The sequence below is a fragment of the Eschscholzia californica genome, unplaced genomic scaffold, assembly GCF_041429995.1.
Source record: "Eschscholzia californica isolate CP2 unplaced genomic scaffold, dmEscCali1.0.p SCAF_2, whole genome shotgun sequence".
In the NCBI taxonomy this organism is placed as follows: domain Eukaryota; kingdom Viridiplantae; phylum Streptophyta; class Magnoliopsida; order Ranunculales; family Papaveraceae; genus Eschscholzia; species Eschscholzia californica.
Window position 1 is genome coordinate 54,091,434 of NW_028238309.1, and position 27,985 is coordinate 54,119,418.

The 27,985-nt window shown below is 36.8% G+C and overlaps 3 protein-coding genes and 2 pseudogenes across 7 annotated transcripts; 1 reads left to right on the plus strand and 4 right to left on the minus strand.

Moving 5' to 3' along the window:
• LOC147559073 (uncharacterized) lies at positions 1–2,687 on the minus strand. The gene is made up of 2 exons (XM_086660860.1): positions 2,468–2,687; positions 1–2,410 (listed from the first exon to the last, which is right to left on the minus strand). Exons 1-2 carry the CDS (start codon positions 2,490–2,492, stop codon positions 132–134), a joined length of 2,304 nt encoding a protein of 767 aa, XP_086516986.1. The 5' UTR covers positions 2,493–2,687; the 3' UTR covers positions 1–131.
• LOC147559072 (uncharacterized) lies at positions 1–27,378 on the minus strand. 3 transcript variants are annotated; one of them, XM_086660849.1, is made up of 2 exons: positions 24,737–27,341; positions 1–116 (listed from the first exon to the last, which is right to left on the minus strand). In XM_086660849.1, the coding sequence occupies exon 1, from the start codon at positions 27,294–27,296 to the stop codon at positions 24,750–24,752; it is 2,547 nt and encodes an 848-aa protein (XP_086516975.1). In that variant the 5' UTR covers positions 27,297–27,341; the 3' UTR covers positions 1–116; positions 24,737–24,749. The 3 variants fall into 3 exon arrangements, with proteins under 3 accessions (XP_086516975.1, XP_086516976.1, XP_086516974.1); XM_086660850.1 differs by lacking the exon at positions 1–116 and adding an exon at positions 23,438–23,733 and having other exon boundaries at positions 24,748–27,341; XM_086660848.1 differs by lacking the exon at positions 1–116 and adding an exon at positions 24,439–24,664 and having other exon boundaries at positions 24,748–27,378.
• On the minus strand, positions 8,217–11,488 carry LOC147559074 (myosin-binding protein 1-like; annotated as a pseudogene). Its single transcript, XR_015235371.1, has 5 exons — positions 11,426–11,488; positions 10,242–10,602; positions 9,959–10,041; positions 8,374–9,853; positions 8,217–8,279 (listed from the first exon to the last, which is right to left on the minus strand). The product of XR_015235371.1 is annotated as a myosin-binding protein 1-like (transcript).
• On the minus strand, positions 15,186–20,214 carry LOC147559075 (myosin-binding protein 1-like). 2 transcript variants are annotated; one of them, XM_086660852.1, is made up of 6 exons: positions 20,092–20,214; positions 19,695–20,015; positions 17,614–18,854; positions 15,765–17,119; positions 15,611–15,670; positions 15,186–15,475 (listed from the first exon to the last, which is right to left on the minus strand). In XM_086660852.1, the coding sequence occupies exons 3-4, from the start codon at positions 18,716–18,718 to the stop codon at positions 15,765–15,767; spliced, it is 2,460 nt and encodes an 819-aa protein (XP_086516978.1). In that variant the 5' UTR covers positions 18,719–18,854; positions 19,695–20,015; positions 20,092–20,214; the 3' UTR covers positions 15,186–15,475; positions 15,611–15,670. The 2 variants fall into 2 exon arrangements, with proteins under 2 accessions (XP_086516978.1, XP_086516979.1); XM_086660853.1 differs by having other exon boundaries at positions 15,604–17,119; positions 20,092–20,185.
• LOC147559076 (uncharacterized) lies at positions 21,754–23,504 on the plus strand (annotated as a pseudogene).
• Positions 27,379–27,985: the final 607 nt, after the last annotated feature.

The following is a 27,985-nucleotide window of genomic DNA, read 5'->3' on the forward strand; positions in this document are numbered from 1 at the left end:
GAAGCCAAACAATGTAGATTTATTGCTATACGAACTTCAAATTCATGAGAACAACAAAACCTAATACTAATTTATGAGCAATACAATAAGTTTCACTAAAAAAGTATATGGAGGACCTTGACTTACAATCATTACATGACTCCATCAATTCTTGGAGTAGCGGGCAATTTTAGGTTTTTGAGCTGCTCCACAGAAAGCAAATTTACAAGCAAAGAAATAACGGCATCGTTAGGGGAAAGTTCACTTTCACGCATCTTCAGAAGCAACTGCATTGCCTCATCAACCTTACGCTTTTTAAGCAAACACAAAATGATGGTATTATAAGTGACGCAATCAGGTAAGCAACCCTTCCTTTCCATTTCACTGATCAATTTGTAAGCCTCACACAACATCCCGTTCTTGCAATGGCCGTTAACCATTGTATTATATGTTACAATGTTAGGCACTAATCCTTCGTTTGAGATTTTATCATATAATTCTTTTGCTTTTTCATATTTTTCTGCCTTGACCAACCCATCAATTAGCATATTATACATTCCAATACTAACTTTAGAGCCATTACCCTCCATTACATGAAACATTTCTATTGCCCTGTGAATATCTTGGTTCTTACAAAGACCATTAAACAATGAGCCAATTGTAACTAGATCTGGAGTTAACCCGCATGTTTGCATCTCAACGAACAACTTTTTTGCAGTTCCAAATCTTCCACCCTTGCCATGTCCAGCTATCAGTATAGTGTATGTGTATTCATTGGGTTTACATCCCTTCTGTTTCATTTTCTCTAAAAGTTGCATAGCTTCGTCCAACATGCAACTTTTACAATAACCATCTATCAAAGTACTGTACGTGACCTCATCAGGCTCCAATCCTGTATCTACCATTGAACCAAACAATTTCACTGCTTCCTCCAGTTGACCAGTCAAACAATACCCATTAATCATCGTGCTATATGTAACTAAATCAGGTTCTACTCTCAATTTAGCCATTAATTGAAATAACTCCCAAGCATCTTTCATCATCCCTTCTTTGCAGATAGAATCTACTAAGATATTGAATGTCACTTTGTTGGGTGAAATCCCATGTTCCACCATTTGATCGAAATATATTTTTGTTTTCTTCCATTGCCCACTCTGGCAAAATCCGTGGATGAGAGAACTATAAGTGACCACATCCGCTTTAATTCCTCGACCAGACATTTCTTCAAAGCAATTAACAGCTTCACTTAACTGTCCGCATTGACAAAGACCATGAATTAGTGAGCTATAAGTCCGAACATCTGCAATAATTCCTTGAATAGACATTTTTTCAAAGAGTTTAACTGCTTCACTTAATTCTCCACATTTGCAAAGACCATGGATTAGTGAATTATAAGTTACCACATCCGCCATAATTCCCCGACCAGCCATTTCTTCAAAGAATCTAACTGCTTCATTTAACTGTCCACATAGGCAAAGACCATGGATTAGAGAATTATAAGTCACCACATCCGCTATAATACCTCGATTAGATAATTCTTCAAAGAGACACACTGCTTTACTTAACTGTCCGCACTGGCAAAGACCGCGGATTAGTGAATTATAAGTCACTACATTTGCCATTATTCCTCGACTATGCATCTGGTCAAAGAGACTAACGGCTTCACCTAACTGTCCGCATTGGCAATGACCATGGATTAGTGAACTATAAGACACTACATCCGCTTTAATTCCTCGACTAGACATCTCATCAAAAAGTTTAACTGCTTCCCTGAGTTGGCTTGATTTGCAAAGAGCATGTATTATCACACTGTATGTAACAACATCAGGAGACAAATTCCATATTTTTACCATCTTGGTTTGGAACTCAATAGCAAGACCCACTTCACCAACTCTACATAGGCCAGTTATAAGAGTTCCACATGTAAGAGTATTGGGTTGAATCCCGGAGTCAGTCATTTTATCGAACACTTCAAGGGCAGCACTAATGTTTTTTTGCAGACACAGCCCTTTAATAAGTGTACTGTAAGTGATCAAATTGGGCTCATAACCAGTCTTTAAACAGTTTCCCATAACACAGAATGCATGGTTTACTTGGCCTAATTGACAGCAACAGTTAATCAAAATATTGAATGTGGACATCTGAAGTTTAATTCCGACTGAAATCATCTTTTGGTACAAAGTAAACACATTTGAGTAGGATCTAGTTTTGGAAACTGAACTCAATAGTTGATTAAAGGTAGAGGTAGAAGGAATTGGTTTGATGGAAACCAATTTATCAAAGTAAACAAGAGCATCATCAAGATTCTTAATATTTCCAGACTTACATTGATCGTTTACATAACTTAGGAATTGGGTAGGAGTATTTCTGGCTGAAGAATAATAACTTGTGAGAATGGAAGTGAGAGAATGATTGAAGAAAGAAAGTACAACTGGTCTTCTAAGGAGCACTTTCATTTTCTCTCTCTCTCATTCCGTTGTGCACTAACTTTGTCTTGTTCGGCCTTTCCCCATTTCAGCTTATGTTTTGTAACACCAACCAGATGGAATCAATGTCTAATTACATGACAATATTTGAAGTAAAAGGTAGGGTAAGCAACAAAAAGTGAGCTGGAAGATAAGCAACAAAAACTACACGACAAAGATAGATTTAACTCTTAATCCAAGTTCCGTAAAAATTTTACTTCCACCCCTTGTCGCAATTCATTTGCGATCGTTTGTCGGATTAGCTGGGTGTTTATACTCGGGCTATGACGGCGATCCCATTTACCAGGTGTGACCTGATTCTACTATGTAAAACTCGAGCGGATATGGTCTCTTTATATAGAGAATACTGGCGGGATAACCCGGAATCATATTTTGATTTCATCTTGCAGACACCCTCGTTTCTTCTTGAAACTTTGGGTGTATGTTTATTCCATCTTCAATGTTACAGGAAGTTAGGAACTAGTTTCATCTTTCAACCATCCAGAAGGACTATAAAGATCAGATTTCATATCATTCTCAAAAAGAGTTGACGGACTTGCAAGCTACAAAATGAAGAATGCTACGCAAATCGAAATTATCTTTTGCAATTCCTCAGTTCTGTTATTTTGTTTTTCTACTTTACTTATTGTAATTTTGTTTTTCTACTTTGGTTATTGTAATATACTCTTATTTTAATGCAATGCCTTTCAACAACAAAAAAAAAGTTTCAAGGCCCTTCAATCTTCATGACATCTCCCCAGGCCGCAGTTCACCCAACCAGTGGCGGACCCAGGAATTATTTTTTTGTGGGGGCACAGCTGAGCAGTAAAAAACGAATACCGTGAATAACGACGAATTACGAAGCTTCATTACTAACCTCTACCGAAATTAGCTGTAAGTCTAAATTGCTAAAAAAAATAGAGTTAATTCCTACATGGCCCCCTACTTTGTGACTAGCTTCCTTTATGGCCCCCTTTTTTTCGTAAATTCAAATATGGCCCCCTATTTTCAGGTAAATGTCATTATTACCCTTCTTAATTCTAAATTTAAAACACTAAAAAAAATTATTTCCACCTCACCCCTCTCTCTCTCCACCTCATCTCTCCCTACACCTCACCCCTCTCTCTCTCCACCTCATCTCTCCCTACACCTCACCCCTCTCTCTCTCTCCAATTCACCTCTCTCTCTCTCCAACTCACCTCTCCCTACACCTCACCCTCTCTCTCTCTCTCCAACTCACCCCTTTCTTCTCCGGCAAGGTGGCCGGCCGGAAAATTTTCCGGCCGGCCACCTTCAAAGCTAAAAAAAAAAAAAAAATTTCTCTCCTCTCTCTCTCTAAATTTTTTTTTTTTAAAAAAATTTTAGAGAGAGAGAGGAGAGTGAAATTTTTTTTTTTTTAAGGTTTGAAGGTGGCTGGCCGGAAAATTTTCCGGCAGGCCACCTTGCCGGAAAATTTTCCGGCAGGCCACCTTGCCGGAAAAGAAAGGGGTGAGTTGGAGAGAGGGAGGTGAGTTGGAGAGAGAGAGAGAGGTGAATTGGAGAGAGAGAGAGAGAGGTGAGTTGGAGAGAGAAAGAGGTGAATTGGAGAGAGAGAGAGAGAGAGAGAGGGGTGAGGTGGAAATAATTTTTTTTAATGTTTTAAATTTAGAATTAAGAAGGGTAGTAATGACATTTACCTGAAAATAGGGAGCCATATTTGAATTTACGAAGAAAAGGGGGCCATAAAGGAAGCTGGTCACAAAGTAGGGGGCCATATAGGAATTAACTCAAAAAAATATATGTTTTGTTCAGACCAATGACTTTTATATGTCATACCAACAGTATCAGCTAATTAGGCTACAACTAAACGTTAATTATTTTGACTAAAATCTAAATATAAATATTCAATATTCACAGTAAAATTAAATAATGTTAGGAAACTAACATAAATATTAAGAATGAATAAGACATAAAGTTTGGCGATGCAAATAATTCTATCGGGGTTGGATGGATTTACAAAGAAATAGGAACAAACGAAAATTTAATAAAAAAAAGTAGGAGTTAAAAAAAAACTTTGAGGTACCAATTATTTACCTACAAAGATAGTAGGGACGAATCTCATAAAAAAAGAAGACAGTAGGGACGAACGCAAATGAGAAATTTTACACAAGCCCTTATGAATGTCAATGGCGCCTCCCTCAAAGGCAAACTTGAGAGAAAGATTGTGAATGAGATAGGGGCATCTAACACTAAAATGAGGTGCCTTTAAATCTTCTCAAAACAAATTACCTAAAAAAACTAGAGCACGGGAAAATAATATGGTGGCTTTCAAACTCGCGACATAACGTGCAAGAAATAAAATAGTTGAATTATTTATTTTATTTCTTATTTGACCCCTCATCAAATTTTTTGTCCATATATAACCCACAAATTTTTAGGAGGCTTAAAGTGACATAGAAAAAAGGAACACTAGTAAAAAAAAGTTATTAGAACAATACTCCATCAAACGAGACGATAAATTAACCCATTTATTGTTATATTTTTATAGCATGCCTAAATTTGTTCTTATGGATATTAACAAAAAAAATTTTGTTTATATGCTATTCAGGAAACCAATGATGTAGATACCCTCCACTCTCTGAATAATAAGCTCGAGGAAGCTTACTACCAACAAGAAAGTATTTGAAAGGAAAAATCTCGTATTGCGATTATTGGATTCTGAAACATAAAAATTTGACACGATTATTGGATTCTGAAACATCCTCCCCCATTGTTGAACATTAATAATAGTTCGTTAACCATGGTGGCTCAACTTATTAATGATAACGAGTGGAATATGAATATTATAACTCAATGTTTTAACAATGATATATGCAATGCAATCTTAAGCATAACATTACATTCTCAACAGGACGATGAAGCTAGATGGACTCTTACGAAATCAGGTAAATTTTCAGTCAAATCTATGTACTACAATTTGCGAACCTCCAGACACCATTACGATATGATTGAATGGAACTTCATCTGGGACATCACCACTACACCGAGAATAAAACTATTTCTTTGGAAATGTTTTACGACTAGCCTCCCAGTCAGAAACAAAATAGGAAAATATATTGGTAACCAATATGATTGCCCCTTTGTGGGGAGAATGAAACTATGACTCATGTGCTTCTACACTGTTGTTTTGCTCGATCTATTTGGTTTCACTTTAATATTATTACAGATGACATAACCAGTTTACAGGATTGGATACTAGTTTGGAAGGAACTGGATGAAGAACAAGGTCTGTTAGCAACGATTTGATGGAATATATGGAAAGCCAGATGTGACAAATGTTTTTCTTCACAGGCTCAAGACCCAAAGCAAACCATTACCAAAATTTTAAGCACTCCAACTACTATGTATGGTAAAAAAAAAGGTACTAAAAGTAAAGAGAAACAATCTCAATGGACTCCACCAACCCCTCCTTATGTGAAATTCAATGTGGATGCCTCATTCATATCCCTTTCAGAACCAGCAGGCATAGGTGCTATTATGCATGATGATCGAGCACAATTCTTGGCAGCAATGGCAGATTATACTAGAGGTCAGAATGTTGAAGAGTGTGAATGTAGAGCTATTATTCGTGCAATGCAATGGGCCGAAGAATATCAAATACACCAGCTGCATATAGAGAGCGACAACCAAAATCTTATAAGACATATCAATGATGGCGATCCAACTATACATTGGCAATCAGGAACCCATATAAATCGAATCCATCTCCTGAAGGAAAAGTCTGATGACGTCATTTTCACTTTCACTCCGAGGCAAAATAATTCTAAGGTGGACAAGTTAGCTAAATGGGGACGAAGAAATGGTAGCAAACGTCTTTGGTTCTCGGTCCACGATCTTTCTTGGGATGCAGATTAGCCTTTTCGGTTGTTTTTGTTTGTTGTTTTTTCTCTTCAACAAAAAAAAAATTGAAAAATCAAATCTAGTTCACATTATTAATAAATAGTGCAATTGTATGAATTCAAGATATGCCAATATAAAATATTTGTGAATAAAAATATCTAAAGGGAACTTTAGTTTTTTTTTTTTATACGGACAACAAGAGTCTTTTATAGATATTCTAAACTGAGTCGTTTTCCTTAAAGAACTAATATTAATCTTACAAGTCTATCATAAGAGGCCTAAAGTCCGTTTAATCTACTTCTAATTTATTTGTACCGAGATTAACCAAATTTCTTCTTTCTGGAAATCGATTATGTGGTGTCTAAGTCGCCGAGTGGATGCCCGTGCAGTACAACAAGTGGTGGTGAACAAAATAACTGTAGTAATTACTATTTAATGTTGTTGTATAAAATAAAATAACATTGAGGAAAATATACCTAAAGAAGAGGATATATATTATATAAAATGAAATAACATCGAGAAAACAAATCATACTGTAGGGATTCAATAATATTTATATATACATACATATATTATTCAAAATAAATTAATGTGACTAAGACAAAATAAATACTCCTAAATTCTGACTTGACAGTCACGCAGACATATGACTAGGACAACTACTTCTCATTCAAATCGTACCATCCATTTTCTTTCCCACATTAAATATGAATGTGTCCATGTACACTTCAATGACCATTCATTTAGGCCGTGGCTTTGGGGAATAAAACAAGTTCTCCGGAGAATAAAGATTTTAGTCAATATATATTAACTCGGGGACATATTTTTTTTTTAGTCCAAAAATTTGACTTGATCAAACACTGTTCCCTAATCTTCAGATTCTCTCTCCCTATCTCTCTCTCCTATTGCTCTCTTTCCTACTGTCTCGCAACATATCTCTCTTCTTCTCTTAGTCTCTCTCTCGATTCCTCATTGTCTCTCTTACAATCTTTCTCTATAGCTTTCGCTATCTATGCCTCTCGATCTCTCACTGTTTTTCTCTCAATCTCTCAATGTTTCTCAATCGGTCTTTCATTGTTGTTCTCCTTCTCTCACACAGACACCGCTTCGGCAAAGGGAAGTGTTCCCTTCGTTGGAACATAACGTCGAGGAGGGTTTCTGGTGGGAGTGATAAAGACTTGTAGAAACAGAGATAAGACTGCGGGAGAGAGAGATAAAGACTGCGGGAGAGATATAGATAGTGAGAGAGAGAGAGGGAGAAATGTCTACAAGAGTGAGATTGACAAAGAGATGGTCAGTGAGAGCGAGTGAGAGGGAAAAAACGAAAACAACAAGAAAGAGAGAGGGTGTCAATGAGTTAGAGAGGAGAAGAGAAGATGTGGTAGTAGTGGTTGGAATGGTGGTGGTGAGAAGTTGTTGCGGTGAAGGTGCTAAAGAACATAGATTCCCTCTCATAATTTCATTATCATTTCTTTTTTCCTTCATTTATCTCATTTTTGGTCATTTTTCCATGGAAGGCGTTTCCATTCTCAAGTTTTTGATTAACCATTATAACATAACTCTTGTCAAAAAAGAAAACCATAATAACATATCTTCCATAACAATTCCATAACTTCTCAATTTAAACAACACGAAAACAAGCCTCATCAACTCTATAATACCAATATGATCACAAAAATTTATTCCATTTTTGGATACAAAGATGGTAATACTGTACAGAAGTCTTGTGGCGACAGTTAAACTGAACTTATCGTCGTAAAAACCAAGTCGTTAGCGGTAGCCTTGTTGTATACTAGTTAATACCTGAGGAGAATAAGCATCAATCAATCAGACTTGAGGTTTATATACTTTCTGCTATTCAACAAGATAATCTAGACAAGAAAAAATAATGTGTACCTGTATCGGGAATTACAGGATGTTGTATCCGACTCCTTGTATTGTGTTGGATATGGATCCCTATATCAGTGACTATGTTACTTGATATAAACTATTACATAACGAGAATCCATTACATTAACGAGGATAAGCAAACCTAAGGTAAGCGTTTTACCTATTGAGATGACACGACATGGAGATTGCTCAAAGAAGATTTTTCCTCTCTTCTTATACCCATCTCACGTAGTTGTTCGAGGTACGTGGTGTGATTTCTCCTTAATGAAATGTACTCCTTCGTCACCATTTCGAAGTGAATTTATAGTGTGTTCGAGAAAGTTTTGGTCAGCTTCCAGTGCCTTTAATCTCTCATTAAGATCTGACACTTCATTTAGAAGAGCAACTAAATCGGTTTCTTTACTCTCGGGAGATTGTTTAAATTGATGTTCTAAATCATTTACTTCATGAGTCTCCTTCGAAGAATATGTTCCATTAGGCGTGTTCTCTTGAACCCCGTAGTTAGAGAACAAATGAAGCTTCCTCTCTAACTTCTTCAAACTTTCTAATATATATAACCGTTCCTTTTCAAAATCTACCAAAGAATCCTTGGGAATTTTCGTATCTGCTTTCTCAATTGTATCACTGCCTTTGGAATTTTTACGGCGCGAAGGCTTCTGTATTTCTTCCATAGGTTCTAAATTTTTCTTATAAATTCCAAGCTCTGCTTCCAAATCTTGTATCTCTTTCTCTCTTTGAGCAAGAAGATCATTCGCTCTTTGAAGTGCTTCAACATCATACTCTGACTGTTCTTCCATCATTCTTAAGTACTGCAAAGCCTCCATATGTAATGATGCTTTCTCTTCTTGCAACCTTGTGATCATGGCCATTGCTTGATTTGCAGCAATTGCAGAAGCATTTCTTTCTTCTTCAAGTTCCTTGTATAAGGCACTCATCGATTTCCTATCAAACTCAACTTGCCTCTTTAATCAGTCAACAACACATTCACCCTCAATTTCAGTAACAATGCTTCCATCTAAAGACAAGTTGGACTCATTTCTCTCAAGTGAGATCCTTTTTTGAAGAATTTGCATTTCGATCGAACCAGAAGGATCTGAAGAAATCTTTAATTCGTCTCTACCTCCATGAACTCTCGGACTGATATCGCTTAACGATAAATCAAACCCGCGGGCTGCTGATAGTTGTGACAACAGTAGCTTTAGATCATCATTAACATTACCATGACCTCTAGGACTGATTTCATTAAGCGGAAAATCAAGTCCTCGAGGCGGAGATGATTGTGAGATCAAGAGTTTTAGATGATCGCTAACTCTTGTAGAACTCTTCTTAATAAGTTGTTCTGCTAAAGAGCTGGATAATTGGGTTCCCTTGTTACTAACAGCTAGCTTGTAAGCCTCACTTAGATCCATCAATTTAGAAATAGTTGGTTCAGTCTCGGTCACAAAATGATCTTTCTTCAAGTTTGGTTCAGTTTCTGTTACAAGGCTAGTTTCCGACTTACTTGATTCCCCTCTCTCAACAGTTTCTTTAACCGCTAGAGCAATATCCATGTCATAAACAAGTAAGAATATAAAGGTAAACTTCGTGGCGTTCATATTTAGATTCAAGTCTATGAAAACTGCAGTCTTTCGAACCTCCGCCTATATGAGAGAATAAATAATTCAGGTTAAGAGATTCAGACCTACAGACTGCAACCAACAACTGATATAGTGTTTCTCTTTTCAACTTTATATCTGAAATCTGACTCGAGATTTGAATGGACTCGAGTAAGATTTTAGAAAATATAAATTTTTATTTGCATCTGACTCATCTGAATGGCTGACTCGGGCTGATTTTGGGTCCATTTGCATTAGACATATAATAAGTCAGAATAACCTAAAACAACTATTGTGTCTCTACCAGAACAAGTTAGTCTCAAACAACTCAGACTCAGATAAGTCAAACTCGAGTAAGTTAGTTCCAGACACTAAGAAGACCAGCAGGTCCAGCACCACCTAGAAGTGATTGTAGTTGAACATTTGAACTTACAGATCTTCGCTGGAACTTCGTCAAGAGATCCCCTGAAATCAGTTGATGGCGGAGCTTCGCGTAGTGAAATAAGTTCGGATAATACAGAAGGATTAAAATTTTGTTCTTGGTGCCAGTTAAGTTCCTCTAGTCCATGTCCAATATCGACAGCAGATGTTAAGGACTTCCTATTTCGAGGCTTGCCATTATGTAGCTGCACGTCTAGAAATAAGATAGATGGCTCGGGCATAGAATCTTGATGAATCAATTTCTCCACAGCCAAATCATTTGTTGATAAATCTTCAGGACAACTTGTCTGAGACTCCAGTGTTTCAATACATTCAGATGCGAGCTCATCATCAAGACCACATTTTTTAGCATCCTGATCACACCCATTATCGACATTATCGTTTTCAGGATATGATGCATCAGATTCAACATCAGATGTTATTGTTGGCAATTTGAGGGTTTATAGTATCTGGTCAAGAAAAGAAAGTTTGTAAATTAGTAAGGTAATTGTATGGGCTAAAACAAGCACCAAAACAGTGGCACGAAAAATTCGACAAAGCCATGCTGTCAAATGATTTTAGTATTAACGAGTGTGATAAATGTGTCTACACTAAATCTACTACCAACGGAGTTATAATTCTATGTTTATATGTAGACGACATGTTAATAATGGGTAGCAATTTAGATACGATCAAATCTACGAAGAAGATGCTATCAAAAGTATTTGATATGAAAGATCTGGGTCAAGCAGACTTAATTCTTGGAATCAAGATTTGTAGAACTTCCAGCGGAATAGTTTTATCTCAATCACATAATATTGAGAAAATTTTAGAGAAGTTTAACAAAAATGATAATCAGGTTGTTAAAACTCCTGTAGACCTTAGTCTACATCTAACTAAAAATACGGGACATAGGTCTAACCAATTAGAATACTCTTGCATAATTGGTAGTTTGATGTATTTAATGAATTGTACACGACCTGATATTGCGTATTCAGTAAGTAAATTGAGTAGGCTTACGAGTAATCCAAGTACAAGTCATTGGAGTGCTCTGATAAGAGTTCTTAGATATTTAAGACATACTAAGGAGTATGGGTTACATTTTACCAAATACCCTGCAGTTTTTGAAGGGTATACTGATGCAAATTGGATTTCAGATACAAACGATTCTAAATCCACATGCGGTTATGTTTTTACTATAGGTGGTGCATTAGTTTCATGGAAGTCCTCAAAACAAACTTGCATAGCAAGATCAACCATGGAGTCAGAGTTTATTGCTTTAGACAAAGCTGGAGGAGAAGCTGAATGGCTTCGTAATTTTCTAGAGGATATTCCAATTTGGCCAAAACCGGTGTCCGCTATTAAAATACATTGCGATAGTAAATCGGCAATAGGCAAGGCACATAATAAAATGTATAACGGAAAATCTCGACACATACGTCGAAGACATAATACCGTTAAACATTTGCTCTCGAGTGGAATTATAACAATTGATTATATAAAGTCAAAGGATAACCTAGCGGATCCGTTTACAAAGGGGTTATCGAAAGAGCAAATGTACAAGTTATCAAGGGGAATGGGCTTAAAGCCTAAAGTAAATGAGTAGATCACAATAGAAACCCAACCTAGTTGACTGGAGATCCCAAGATCTAGATTCAAAAGGGACAACATAAATGTGAAATGCTCGCTAGTAACACTGAAAGAGTCATTCTCTTACCCATTCCTAAGTATCAGTGTTGCCTGTCAGGTGATAGGATAAGTGATGCTTTTAATGATGCTTATATTCTTGTGTAAACAAGTGGGGTACGTCAGGGTACTCTTCATAGGACATCACCTATGTGAGTGTAGAACTGATGCCGGTTCTATGAGAATGTCTTAAGGCGGAATTCTCTAAAGCACTCATGAATCCAGGAGCTGTCCAGGGCCGAAAAGGACACAACCAAAGAATCAAATATGTACGGAAGAAGTTGTGTGTTGGCTATTGTATCGACTTACTGCGAAAATTGAATAGTTCAAGACATTATGTTCACTAATCAATTAGTAAGTCCGGTAGTCATACACTAAGGAAGGTTCAAAGCCAAAAGCCACCTCTCCTGATGCAACAACTTCCATATGAACTCTCTTAGTCTGTATGCATTGTCAGTTTGCATAGTCTTCATATAGAATAAATTTTAATTCATGTGGGGGATTGTTGGCAATTTGAACCATTGTCTTGGTTGAACAATTGCCTTGGTTGAATTAAAATTAAAAGAGACACATCCCTACGATCATGTCTCTCCATATAGATGTTTCTCCATATAGATGTCTCTCCATATAGTCACAATCATCTCTATATATACATAATCCAGATTTCATCTTAAATAGAAAAATCAATTAGTTTTCTGAGTTTAGAGTTTGCATTAAAAGTCTAAGAAGTTAAGAGAGTTCTCTACTTATTTGGTTCGAAGTTTCTTGAAGAACGAAGTGTTGCGCTTCAAGAAGGTAAGACTGTTTTATCCTGGGAGACGATTCGTATATACAACCCGACTTAGCACCATTGCGGGACGAATAACGTCTTAAGGAGAGAGTATCCAATACTCGACTCGGTCATAAAACTATTACTTGTTATTCTACTTACTTGATTATATAATTTGTCGAGCGGAATCATTATCGAATTGTGTATTCGAGAAGGACAATTAAAACTAATTAATCCAACAGTTATCTCTACCTCAGTATATCCTACACGAGACAAATGATCAAGACCTTGACTTTCCATAGACATTTTAGGTTTTGAAACTTCTACCACCTTTTTCGTCAAGCCATTTTGATTAAAGGTAAAGGTAGATGGAAATGATTTGATGGAAACCAATTTATCAAAGTAAACAAGAGCATTATCAAGATTCTTAATATTCCCGGACTTACATTGATCCTTTATGAAGATTTCTAATTGGGTAGGAATTGGTTTAGCTGAAGAACAACGGTAGTAACTTTTCAGAATGAAAGAAAGGAAGAAACTAGAGATAGTCTTTTGAAAAAGACTTTCATTTTCTCTCTTTCTACCAAAATTTCACTAAAATTTAGTTGTTAACACCACCCAGATGGAATCCTTCTCTTTCTGACTTCAAAAAACTTGGATTGGATGTCACTTATATTTCAACACAAGACTTAGGTGTTGGTTTGGTCATTTATGATTATAACTCTTAACTTCATTTATGAAGAAAGCTTTTAGGGGAGGCAATTTGAAAAAGGTAAATGATAAAGTTACAAAAGATTTTGACAAAAAAAAAGGTTTCCAGCTGATGTGACGGGTGTGGTTTCAAACTTTGACCAAATCTAGGCCATTAGGAGATGAAAATCACAACCGTCATATCAGTTGGGAACTTTTTTTTTTGTCAAAATCTTTTGTGATTGTAGCATCAATGTATCCTTCTCAGTGCAATTAATACCACTGACACACCTTAGTTATGAAGAGGAAGAAATTCATGCTTTATGTAGCACTGTTACAGTTAAGATGGTGATGAAAATAAACCCACAAATCATTTGGAATGATGTTCCACATGCTCTCTATTTTCCTCAAGAACTCGATCTTGCATCTTAGCTATTCTCTTTGATTGATTTAGTTTGGTTTTTTTTTCTTTTTTTTAGTATACGACCTCTATTTACTTAGTCATATTAGGACTACACCCCTAAAAACATTTTCGTTTAAGCGTTAACTCCCAAAATTCATTTTCTCATTAAATAACCGTTATGTGAAGGGCGTGTGGGTCGCATGCTCAGTCTCGGACTAAAATACCTCCGTCCTAATCCCACGGTTAGAAATATTTTTAGTATATGCCCCATTTATTTAGCTATGTTAGGATTACACCCCCGACAAAAATATCACTTGGAGCTTCATAACCACCTATTTATCAAGTATCTTCTTCCTCTCAGCCATTAACTTCACAACCTACAGTATATAGGGAAGGTTGTATAACCTACTTTGGGAGGAAACCAACTAGACCTATTGGTCGGGTGTTTAGGTCATCCAAGAAAAAGACGGGTTTGTAAACATGATGGGTTTTATACATGGATTTATTATGTCATGGCAGGGACACTTTAGGCACATAACATAAATCAAACAAGTTGTATGTCTTATTACAATAGGATTACTTCGTTACATTTGAAATTTCTTGTTAAATTTGTTACAGAACTCTTCAAGAGTAGTAGTGATTACAATTTGAGTTTGAGACGAGCTATTATTTTTGTCTTTGACTCGCATACCAATGGGACAATCTTTCTTCCAATGACTTACCTCACCCCAACCATAACATCCTTGAATTCGATGTTGCCTTAGAAGTGGTATTTTGGTCGGGGTGTAGTCCTAATATAGCTAAATAAATGGGAGTCACATACTAAAAATGTTTCTAACCGTGGGATTAATTAGGACGGGGGTATTTTGGTCTGAGATCGAGCATGTGACTCGCACGCCCCTCACATAACGGCTATTTGAAAGAAAATAGGCTTTAGGGGTTAACGCCTCAACGAAAATATTTTTAGGGATGTAGTCTTAATATAGCTAAATAAATGTGGGTCACATACTAAACAACCCATTTAGTTTTCCTTTTCATTGAAAAAAAAAGGTTGAAAATTCTATTTTTTGTGATTTCCAAGATGTATATTAAGAGAGAAACCTGCATGCCAAGTGGGCCTTTGGTCCGTCGCTATCCAATGTATAAGGCCCTTCATGATAGCCAAAATCCATTCGAGTCGATGCTTCAGTCGCTGAAGCTGTGACATCTGCCCAAGTTGCAGTTCAAGTTTGCCAAACCAAATATTCAGCCTGAGCGATCAGCAGAACTATTTTAAATACTCGTGTTCACTGTCGTGAAATTTGTGTCATTCCCAACTAAAATTTTTGTCACTCCCCTTCGAAATATGAGCATATCATGAATGCGAAAATGATCAAATTGTATATCTCATATACTGATTATGAAAAAAGTTTGTTAATATGAAACTTCAAGTTTATAGATTTATAAGTCTGAATTAAAAGGGAAGAATTGAGTTAACGATAATAACATATCTTCGATAACAATTCGTTAACTTCTCAATTTAAACAACACAAAAACAAGCCTCATCAACTCTACTATACCCAATATGATCACAAACATTTATTCAATTTTTGCGGATACAAAGATGGTTATACTGTACAGAAGTCTTGTTTCGACAGTCAAACTGAACTTATTAATAACCAACTCGTTAGCTGTAGCCATGTCGTACACTAGTCAGTACCTGAGGAGAATAAGCATCAATCAATCAGACTTTAGGTTTATATATTTTCTGCTATTCCACAATACTAAAACAATATGACAGTAAAGTTGCACGACAAGATAATCTAGATAAGATAAAATATGTGTAGCTGTGTACCTGTACCGGGTATTACAGGATGTTGTATCCGACCCCTTGTATTGTGTTGGATACTGATCCCTGTATCGGTGTCCATGTTACTTGATATAAACTATTACATAACGAGAGTCCATTACATTAACGAGGATAAACAAACCTAAGATTAACGTTTTACCTATTGAGATGACACAACATGGAGATTGCTCAAAGAAGATTTTTCCTCTCTTCTTATACCCATCTCACGTAGTTGTTCGAGGTGGTGTGATATCTCCTTAATGAATTGTACTCCTTCGTCAGCATTTCGAAGTGAATTTATAGTGTGTTCAAGAAAGTTTCGATCAGCCTCGAGTGCCTTTAATCTCTCATTAAGATCTGACACTTCATTTAGAAGAGCAACTAAATTGGTTTCTTTACTCTCGGGAGATTGTTTAAATTGATGGTTTTCCTCGCTATCGATATGTTCTAAATCATTTACTTCATGAGTCTCCTTCGAAGAATATGTACCATTAGGCGTGTTCTCTTGAACCCCGTAGTTAGAGAACAAATAAAGCTTCCTCTCTAACTTCTTCAAACTTTCTAATATATATAACCGTTCCTTTTCAAAATCTACCAAAGAATCCTTGGGAATTTTCGTATCTGCTTTCTCAATTGTATCACTGCCTTCGGAATTTTTACGGCGCGAAGCCTTCTGTATTTCTTCCGTAGGTTCTAAATTTTTCTTATAAATTCCAAGCTCTGCTTCCAAATCTTGTATCTCTTTCTCCCTTTGAGCAAGAAGATCATTCGCTCTTTGAAGTGCTTCAACATCATACTCTGATTGTTCTTCCATCAATCTTAAGTACTGCAAAGCCTCCATATGTAATGATGCTTTCTCCTCTTGCAACCTTGTGATCATGGCCATTGCTTGATTTGCAGCAATTGCAGAAGCATTTCTTTCTTCTTCAAGTTCCTTGTATAAGGCACTCATCGATTTCCTATCAAACTCAACTTGCCTCTTTAATCGGTCAACAACACATTCACCCTCAATTTCAGTAACAATGCTTCCATCTAAAGACAAGTTGGACTCATTTCTCTCAAGTGAGATCCTTTTTTGAAGAATTTGCATTCCGATCGAACCAGAAGGATCTGAAGAAATCTTTAATTCGTCTCTACCTCCATGAACTCTCGGACTCATATCGCTTAACGATAAATCAAGCCCGCGGGCTGCTGATAGTTGTGACAACAGTAGCTTTAGATCATCATTAACATTACCATGAACTCTAGGACTGATTTCGTTAAGCGGAAAATCAAGTCCTCGAGGCGGAGATGATTGTGAGATCAAGAGTTTTAGATCATCGCTAACTCTTGTAGAATTCTTCTTAATAAGTTGTTCTGCTAAAGAGCTGGATAATTGGGTTCCCTTGTTACTAACAGCTAGCTTGTAAGCCTCACTTAGATCCATCAATTTAGGAATTGTTGGTTCAGTTTCTGTTATAAGGCTAGTTTCCGACTTACTCGCTTCCTCTCTCTCAACAGTTTCTTCAACCGCTACTGCAAAAATCCATGTCATAAACAAGTAAGAATATAAAGGTAAACTTTGTTGGTTCTATATTTAGACTTAAGTCTATGAAAAGTGCAGTCTTTCAAATCTTCCCTCCATATGAGAGAATAACTAATTCAGGTTACGAGATTCAGACCTAGACTGCAAGTGACACCAACAACTGGATATACTGTTTCTCTTTTAAACTTCATATCTGAAATCTGACTCGAGAATTGAGTTGACTCGAGTAAGATTTCAGAATATGTATTTATCTGCATCTGACTCATCTGAATGGCTGACTCGGGTTGATTTTGGGTTCATTTGCGTCAGCCTATAATAAGTCAGAATAATCTAAAACAACTATTGTGTCCCTCACCGGAACAAGTCAGTCTCAAACAACTCAGACTCAGATAAGTCAAACTCGAGTGAGTTAGTTCCAGACACTAAGAAGACCAGCAGGTCCAGCACCACCTAGAAGTGATTGTAGTTGAACATTTGAACTTACAGATCTTCGCTGGAACTTCGTCAAGAGATCCCTTGAAATCAGTTGATGGCGGAGCTTCGCGTAGTGAAATAAGTTCGGATAACACAGAAGGATTAGAATTTTGTTCTTGGTGCCAGTTAAGTTCCTCTAGTCCATGTCCAATATCGACAGCAGATGTTAAGGACTTCCTATTTCGAGGTTTGCCATTATGTAGCTGCACGTCTAGAAATAAGAAAGATGGCTCAGGCATAGAGTCCTGATGAATCAGTTTCTCTACAGCCAAATCATTTGTTGATAAATCTTCAGGACGACTTGTCCGAGACTCCAATGTTTCAATACATTCAGATGTGAGCTCATCATTGAGGCCACATTTTTTAGCATCCTGATCACACCCATTATTGACATTATCGTCTTCAGGATATGAGACATCAGATTCAACATCAGATGTTATCTCTACCTCGGTATATCCTACATGAGACAAATGATCAAGACCCTTACTTTCAATAGACATTTTAGGTTTTGAAACTTCCACAACCTTTTTCGTCAAGCCACTTTGAAAATGGGTACGTTCCACCGAACTCATTAAAGGATCTTCCAGTCCAGTAATCTCGGGCTCAATTGAAACGGAGCGGAGCAATGTATCTGTATACAACTTGTACCTGAATTGCTCAGCACAACAAGTACAATGTTTCTCCATGGAAGAAGGAAGCATATTTGTATCCTGAATAAGATCAGTACCCAATTTACCAACCAAAAGTCTGAAAGTTTCGGAGTTCGACTTCTCCTCTGTGGCAAATGAAAAGAGACAACCTTCACAAAGTCCATGTACATCAGCAAGTTTATTGTGAACGTTGCAGAACACAATAGATGACATCTCTAACTTATGTGAACTGCAATATAAATCCCGAAAGAAACCAGGTTTTTCATCACCAATTACATGATCCAGCCTTGAACATATTAAACACGGGGTTTGCAACTTGAAGGAACGTGCAAATTTGGTTATCAAGTATGAAAATAGAGCATTAATGAATAAGAGAAAGATCAAGATCCATTCAAGAATTGCAGAAGTCAAAACAGCTTTTATTCCCGGAGATCTCATCTTCGTCTTATAAGATGAATGTGTCATCTGTGATAACGAATCAAAATGAACAAAAACCCGAGTTTGCAAGATAAACTAGATTTACAAATACTAGTGGACCTTTAGACGGAGACAAATCGCGATTTTCCCAATATGAAAGTGTAAATTGAAGTAGAAGCCAAAACTGCAGCATCAAAATAGCAAAAGAGTCAATCAATGCAGATGACAGTGAAACTAAACAAAATACCTACTAGACAGCCACATTGATTAAGTTCTTGAGAATCAAAAATGAACACATTTCCCCAAGAACCAGAAACGTCGAAATAACTCATAAAATTTGAACTTCTAAAGACGAGTTTACCTGTCAAATTGGAATAAAGAGAACACAAACAAGAAAGTTTTGAGCTCTTTTCTGACACAAAACGCAGAAAAAGCGAAAAGGAAACAAAACTTCCGCAAACAAAACCAATTAAGTAAAACTCTGAAGAAACAAAACCAATTAAGTAAAACTTCCAAAAATCAATGTTCGATGACTCTTTCTTGTTTCTTCTTTATAAAGAAAACAAGTATAATAACAAACACAGTTGACTATGTAAATTCTCAAGAACCCAAATCTCATAGTTAATCAAATAATCCAAAAAGACATCTGATTAAGTCAAATATGAAAGGAAAAGAAGATACCCAATTCTCACAGGTTATATCAAGTTAACCTAAAGGTCCTAAAACACAGTTCAACAACTAAAAATCACAGAATTAATTTAGCTTGTGGAGAAACAAAAGAGACCCAAATCTAACAGATGAACTCAAATCAACTAAGTATCACAGTTATATGGTTCTACTAATTGAAAGGAACATGATCAGAACCCCAAACTGTCACAATATCAAGTCAATTCTCAAGAAAAAGAAGAAACCCATTTCTTCATTTCTCCAGGAAGATCAAATTAACCCAAAAAGATAACATTCTAATAAGCTAATCTTAGTTAAAGCAATTGGAATTGATGAACTATTGAACTTAAACACTTACCCAGATCATCAGTGAACTCTGAGAAAATAATTGAATCTTTGATTACCCAGTTAGAAACAAATTTGATTCATCAATTGGTTACTAAATGGAATTCCACATATATGTATAGAGAGAGATTCAACTAGTAATAATTTTCCAACAACAAAAAGACAAGAAACCCAGCCGAAAGCTTGAATTTTTATGCCTAATTATGTAATTCTGAATCAGAAAAATAAACCGACCCATTAGAGAAAAGGTCGGTGACAACTACATATATGCCAACTACAAGACCGAAAGTCCAAGTAAAAGAATTTCAGACAAAATTCTTCAACTTATATGTGCCTTGCCGTCAAAATATTATTTATGTTTTACAACTCAAAGAGAACCTTTCGATTATGATATTTTTCTCGAGATCTACCTATCCATTAACTAACCTCTAAATTTTTGGAGTAACCTCAAAATTTGATTGGTCTAAACATGTCTAGTTAGAAGTTAGGTGTAACCAATCATTTAAACACTTTTTGGTGAATATGTTATTTTTTGGGATATGTCCCTGATGCCCCCTACTTTGAGACCAGCTTCCCGTCCGGCCCCCCACTTTACGAGAATACCCATATGGCTCCCTTCCGTTATAACACCGTTACTCTCTCTCCTCCATCTCTTTTTCTCTCTCTGCCAAGTCACGCCACATCATCTGTTACGCCACCTCATCACTTTCTCCGGCAGAGGTCGCCGGCCGGCCAAATTTCCGACCAACGACCTTCAAACTAATTTTTTTTTTCTCTCATCCTCTCTTTCTCTAACACTACTCCGGCGAAGGGAGACTTCGGATACAGATTCGGATATTCCTTATCGGAAATCTGCTTACCGGATATCGGATACAAGTAAACTAATATTCGATCCGATAAATATCCTTATCTAGTAAGTAGTACTATAAAATAAGGCCAACGCTTTGGGGAAAGCTATATAGTTTTCGGGGTGTGAAGTTTTGGGTGGAAACAAAAAAAAATTGATTTTTTTATTTCCCCCAAACAACCAAATCCTTTTCAGCTTCTTCTTTTCTCCGGCGACTCCACCATCTCCGACGACTCCATCATCTCCGGCGACAAAGTTTTTTTTTTTTTTTTCTCTTCTCCATCTCCGGCGAAGGGGAGGAGCCCCTTCGCCGGAGGTCTGGTTTCCAGACGAGTCTGGTTTGAAGAACAAACCAGATCTCGTCTGGTTGTTCAAACCAGACGAGCTCCGGCGAAGGGGCTCCTCCCCTTCGCCGGAGAGAAAGAGAAGAAAGAGAAGAAAGAGAGAAGAAAGAGAGAGAAAGAGAAGAAAGAGAGAAGAGAGGGAGAAGAGAGAGAGAGAGAGAAAGAGAAGAGAAGATGGTGAAGTCGCCGGCAACATCCGGCCCGCGACTTTTTCCGGCGACATTAAAGGAGTGTTTGGTTTAATTTTTTTTGTTTTCCACCGTCTTCCCCGGAAACTTTAATGTTTTCCCCAAAACAGTGGCCTAAAATAATAATAAAAATTTAAATTTATTCATAATAATAACATATAAAATGTAGGGTTGAGATTTATTATTTAGATCTAACGGTTAAAAATTTAAAGAAAAAATTTAAATTTTTGTTAAAGTTTCGGATATCGAATATTACTCAATATCCGTTAATATTATCTGATTCAGATACGGATATGCTTATATCCGATTCGATAATCTACCGTTTACAGGCCTATAGGAAAATTTGGTTAAAATTCTATATAGATCTTTTGTTTTGGTGAAAAAAATCAGTCAATATTTTTTGATTTTGAGCTCTATAATTACTTTTCCAATTTGCAATATTTTGCACAGTTTTGACAAACTTTGCAACTGCTTTGTAACAGCTTCCAACTGTTTTGCAACATCTACGGACAGTTTTACTTGCTTAGGTTGCTCCAAATTTGAGTTTTAGGAGACATATATAATAATGCGTTCTGGGTTGGGTGAAGTTTATACCTTTTTCGCTTCATTTCTTTGTCTAAAACTTGAGTCTTGATCTTACTTAGACCCTTGATTTAATTGTTGAAAGGAGAGTTGGGTAAGCATTGGTTGCTCATGAACCTCTTGAAAACAGTAATTTTGATCCCATCATTTTACCATAACTTTTCCTTCTTATTATCATGTCATCTTCCTCTTCCACTCTGTTTTCCTTCTCCTTTGATTCTAAAATCAGAACAGACTGTGAGAAGTTACCATTCTAGTACACCCCAATCTAGGAATGTTAAAAAGCTTGATGATGCTCTGGATTACTTCCATAAATTGGTTACAGTGAAGCCAACTCCGTCGATCGAAAGATTCGATGTTCTACTGAGTTCAATTGTTAAGATTAGATGCTACTGGAGTGTGTTGAAGTTGTACAAGAAACTGAGTTTGATGGGTATCCAACCAAGTACCCAGACATTCAACATCCTGATTAATTGTTGTTGTCAATTGGGTCATGTTGATTATGGGTTCTGTTTGTTTGGAGAAATTTTCAAGAGAGGTTATAATCCTGATGTAATCACTTTCACTACTTTGATCAAGGGACTCTGCAATCTAGAAATGATTGATACGGCCATTCAAATGTTCGACAAAATGGCTGGCTATGGGATTCAGCCGAACACAGTGTCATGTGGAACTCTTATAACAGGTCTTTGTAAAATTGGTGAAGTAGGACTTGCTCTTGAGTTTCAAAAGAATATGGTGAAAAGATGGAACTGCGCCCCTAATGTTGTCTCTTATAGCGTGATCGTAGATACTCTTTTCAACTCAGGCCGGTTGGGTGAAGCAGTTGAACTCTTTAAAGAGATGTCTACTCGAGGCATTACGGCTGATATCTTCACTTATACTTCTCTACTTCGTGGATTTTGTGATTCGGGTCAATTAAATGAAGCGGTTAGATTGTTCGACCAGATGTCTAGTTGAGGCATGACTAATTTGATCAGTTATAATACTTTGCTACATGGCCTATGCCAATGTGGTCAGTGGAAGAAAACTAGAAGATATTACGATCAGATGGTGGAACAAGGGATTTCACCTGATGTAGTTACATTTAGTATATTAATAGATTCGAACTGCAAAGAAGGGATGATGAAAGAAGCTTTCGAGTTATTCGAAATGATGACTAAATTGAGTATAAAACCTAATATGGTAACTTATAATGCGATGATTTATGGGTTTTGCTTAACAGGTCAACTAGAAGAAGCCGTAAAGCTGTTTGGTTTAATGGAAGACAAGGGAATCAAGCATAATGTTTACAGTTACAGTAGTTTGATTAATGGTTACTGCAAGAGTAGCAAGTTAGATGAAGCCATTCAACTCTTTAAAAATATGAGACAGAAGGGGTTGAAACCCAATGAAGTTACGTACAATATACTAAGTACTGGACTAGGCAAGAACGGGAGATTAAGAACTGCACAAGAGTTGTTTCTTGAGACGCAATCTTGCGGCCAGACTCCTGACCTAGTTACATATAGCTCATTGTTGAATGGGCTATGCAAGAACCTCTTGACGAGGCGATAAAACTACTTTGGTTCATGGAGGTTAGTGGTCTTGAAGCTGATCTTTATATCTGTAATATCCTCATTGATGGGTATTACAAGGCTGGAAGATTGGAAGATGCAAGTAAGCTATTTCACGAAATCTCGAGTACAGGATTAATGCCTAACATGGTAACGTACACCATAATGATAGATGGCCTTTGCAAGAAAGGGATGTCGCTTGAGGCTAAAAAATTGATGACCGACATGGAGGATAATGGTTGCTTGCCGATAGCATCACTTACAATATACTTATTCATTGCTTTCTTCAACAACAAGAGAGGTTGATAAGGCAATGCAACTTCTTTGTGAAATGCGGAAAAGAAAACTTGTACCCTATGATTCTATAATTTGTTTGTTAATAAAGATTCAATCGATGGATCAACTTAAAAACCTGGAGTTTTGTCCCAAAGCAAGGAATGATGGGAAAGTGTAATTGAGTAATTTTACATGAATGTTCCTCGGATGCTAAGGCGCTCTTTTGTCCAATCCATACAGTCCTCATCTTCGCCAAATACTGCAAAGAACAGAATTGTTTGAGTCAGGCGCCGGCAGGCAGCAGGGTAAGTTATTACATTATATTCTTAATACTCAGTTCAAAGTTGACCATGAATTATCCCACAAAGAAAGGTAACCCCATTAGCCCTAAAATTCTTCTCATTTTTTTATGGTTTAATCAATTGATTCCTGTTGAACTTACTTCCTCTCTGCTAAGCGTTCATGATCTCCTCTTTCACTATGTAGTTGAATGTGATACTCTGTTAAATAATTTCATACAGAATTGAAATTTAATCCCCCTTCAACTCTGTCTGATTGTTGAACTAGCTCAAACTTGAGTTGAATAATGACGTGTTATAGTTGACAGTATCCATATTTTCCAGTGTTCATGTATTGTGTTTTCAACTAAGATATAAGAATGATATAACATAATGGTGATGTTTTATCCTTGAAGAGCTATTGATTAAGAAAACCGATATTAATCTAATTGCGGTGTCTTTTTTCCGTTTTTTTAGCAAATGCCTTCTTATTGTTTTCATACTTCTTGCTTGTATGAGAAATATGAAGATCGATTCAATAGGTATGTGATGAAATGGACACATGAAGTTGCAGATGGATTTAGACGTGAAGTGTTTCCACAACATCGGGAAATAGGTTTTGGGAGAACCTCTTGACACTTCATTTCAATTGAACAACCTGCACCGATTCATTTGCTTGGAAGAGGTTGATTCCTTAAGCCTTGTGTCTGTCTGATTAATAAACCTATAGTTGCAAAACCGTAATCATGAACATAAGCTGGAAGTATTACAAAATGATATAACTATATAAGAACATGCGTTAATTGCTTAGCAATTTGGCCTCTATTGTCTTTGTCCATAACCAATGGGGCAGCATTGATGATTGAATTTGTTGGATCGTAACCATCTTCAGTCCACGCTGCTAGCTTGGTGCTGGCATGTTTACATTCAGATATTTGATGTCAGTGTTCCCGTAGCTAAACAGTCCAGACTAATATAGAGGACCTAAAACTTACAATCATTCCTTGACCCCATCAATTCTTGGAGTAGCGGACAATTTTAGGTTTTTGAGCTGCTCCACAGAAAGCAAATTTACAAGCAATAAAATAACGGCATCGTTAGGAGAAAGTTCTCTTTCACGCATCTTAAGAAGCAATTGCATTGCCTCATCAACCTTACGCTTTTTAAGCAAACACAGAATGATAGTATTATAAGTGATGCGATTTGGTAAGCAACCCTTCCCTTCCATTTCACTGATCAAATTGTAAGCCTCGCACAACATCCCGTTCTTGCAATGGCAATTAACCATTGTACTATATGTTACAATGTCAGGCACTAATCCAATGTTTGAGATTTTATCAAATAATTTTTCTGCATCTTCATATCTTTCAGCCTTGACCAACCCATCAATTAGTGTATTATACATTTCAATACTAACTTTAGAGCCACTACCCTCCATTACCTGAAAGATTTCTATTGCCGTGTCTAAATCTTTATTCTTACAGAGGCCATTAAGCAATGAGCCAATTGTAACTAGATCTGGAGTTAGCCCGCATGTTTGCATCTCAATAAACAACTTTTTTGCAGTTCCAAATCTTCCACCCTTGCCATGACCAGCGATAAGTATAGTGTATGTGTATTCATCGGGTTTACATCCCTTCTGTTTCATTTTCTCTAAAAGTTGCATAGCTTCATCCAACCTGCAACTTTTACAATGTCCATCTATCAAAGTACTGTACGTGATCTCATCGGGCTCCAATCCTTTATCTACCATTGAGTCGAACAATTTCACTGCCTCCTCCAGTTGACCTGTCAAACACAACCCGTAAATCATCGCGTTGTATGTAACTAAATTAGGTTCTACTCCCAATTTAGCCATTAAGTTAAACAACTCCCAAGCATCTTTCATCATCCCTTCCTTGCAGATGGAATCTACTAAGATATTGAACGTCACTACGTCGGGTAAAATGCCATGTTCCATCATTTGATCGAAATATATTCTTGTTTTCTTCCACTCTCCACATTGGCTAAGACCATGGATTATAGAACTATAAGTCACCACATTCGCCATAATTCCTTGATTAGACATTTCTTCAAAGAGACAAACCGCTTCAACTAACTGTCCACATTGGCAAAGACCATGGATTAGTGAATTATAAGTCACCACATCCGCTATAATTCCTCGACTAGACATTTCTTCCAAGAGACTAATTGCTTCACTTAACTGTCCACATTGGTGAAGACCATGGATTAGTGAATTATAAGTCACCACATCCGGGATAATTCCTCGACTGGACATTTCTTCAAAGAGACTAACTGCTTCACTTAACTGTCCACATTGGCAAAGACCGCAGATTAGTGAATTATAAGTTACCACATTTGCTATAATCCCTCGACTAGACATTTCTTCAAATAGACTAACTGCTTCACTTAAGTGCCCACATTGGCAAAGACCATGGATTAGAGAATTATAAGTTACCACATTCGCTATAATTCCTCGACTAGACAATTCTTCGAAGAGACTAACTGCTTCACTTAACTGTCCAGATTGGCAAAGACCATGGATTAGAGAATTATAAGTCACCACATTCGTTATAATTCCTCGATTAGATAATTCTTCGAAGAGACTAACTGCTTCAGTTAACTGTCCACATTTGCAAAGACCATTGATTAGAGAACTGTAAGTCACTACATTCGCTTTAATTCCTTGACTATACATCTGGTCAAAGAGACTAACTGCTTCACCTAACTGTCCGCATTTGCAAAGACCATTGATTAGAGAATTATAAGATACCACATCCGCTTTAATTCCTCGACTAGACATCTCATCAAAAAGTTTAACTGCCTCGCTGAGTTGGGTTGATTTGCAAAGAGCATCTATTATCACACTGTATGTAACAACAGTAGGAGATAAATTCCATATATTTACCATCTTGGTTTGGAATTCTAAAGCAAGACCCACTTCACCAACTCTACATAGGCCAGTTATAAGAGTTCCACACGTAACAATGTCTGGTTGAATCCCAGAGTCAGTCATTTTATCAAACACTTCAAGGGCATCACCTATCTTTTTCTGCAGACACAGCCCTTTAATAAGTGTATTATAAGCGATCAGATCAGGCTCATACCCACTCTTTAAACATTTTCCCATAACACAGAATGCATAGTTTACTTGCCCTAATTGACAGCAACAGTTAATCAAGATATTAAATGTGAACAAATCCATTTGGATTCCAACCAAAATCATCTTTTTATAGAGGGTAAACACATCTGAGTAGGATCTAGTTTTGGCAACTGAACTCAATCGTTTATTAAAGGAAGAGGTAGAAGGAATAGGTTTGATGGAAACTTTGAAATTGATCCTACTCAATAATTTATCAAAGTAAACAAGAGCATCATCAAGATTCTTAAAATTCCCAGGCGTATTACATTGATCGATTACGAAACTTTGAAATTGGGTAGGAATTGCTTTAGCTGAAGGAGAATGATAATAACTTGTGAGAATGGAAGTGAGAGAACGATTAAAGGAAGAAACTACAACTGGTCTTTTGAGGAGGACTTCCATTTTCTCTCTTTCCGTTAGAATAAGAAACTTTCCACCAAATTTGTCTCGTTTGGCCTTTTTCTATCAAAATTTCATCTTAAATCATTGGGACAATTACTAAAACCCTCACCTTTTCACAATGCACATTACTGAAACCCCCACATTTTATTTATAATTACTAAAACCCTCACTTTTTCGTCAAGCCACTTTGAAAATGGGTACGTTCCACCGAACCCATTAAAGGATCTTCCAGTCCAGTAATCTCGGGCTCAATTGAAACGGAGCGGAACAATCTATTTGTGTCCAACTTGTACCTGAATTGCTCAACACAACAAGTACAATGTTTCTCCACAGAAGAATGAAGCATATTTGTATCCTGAATAAGATCGGTACCCAATTTACCAACTAAAAGTCTGAAAGTTTCGGAGTTCGACTTCTTCTCTGTGGCCAATGAAAAGAGACAACCTTCACAAAGTCCATGTACATCAGCAAGTTTATTGTGAACGTTGCAGAACACAATATATGACATCTCTAACTTATGTGAACTGCAATATAAATCCCGAAAGAAACGTTGCAGAGGTCGCCGGCCGGCCTCTGCAACGTTTTTTCTCTCATCCTCTCTCTCTCTAACACTACTCCGGCGAAGGGAGACCTTCGGATACAGATTCGGATATTCCTTATCGGAAATCTACTTACCGGATATCGGATAC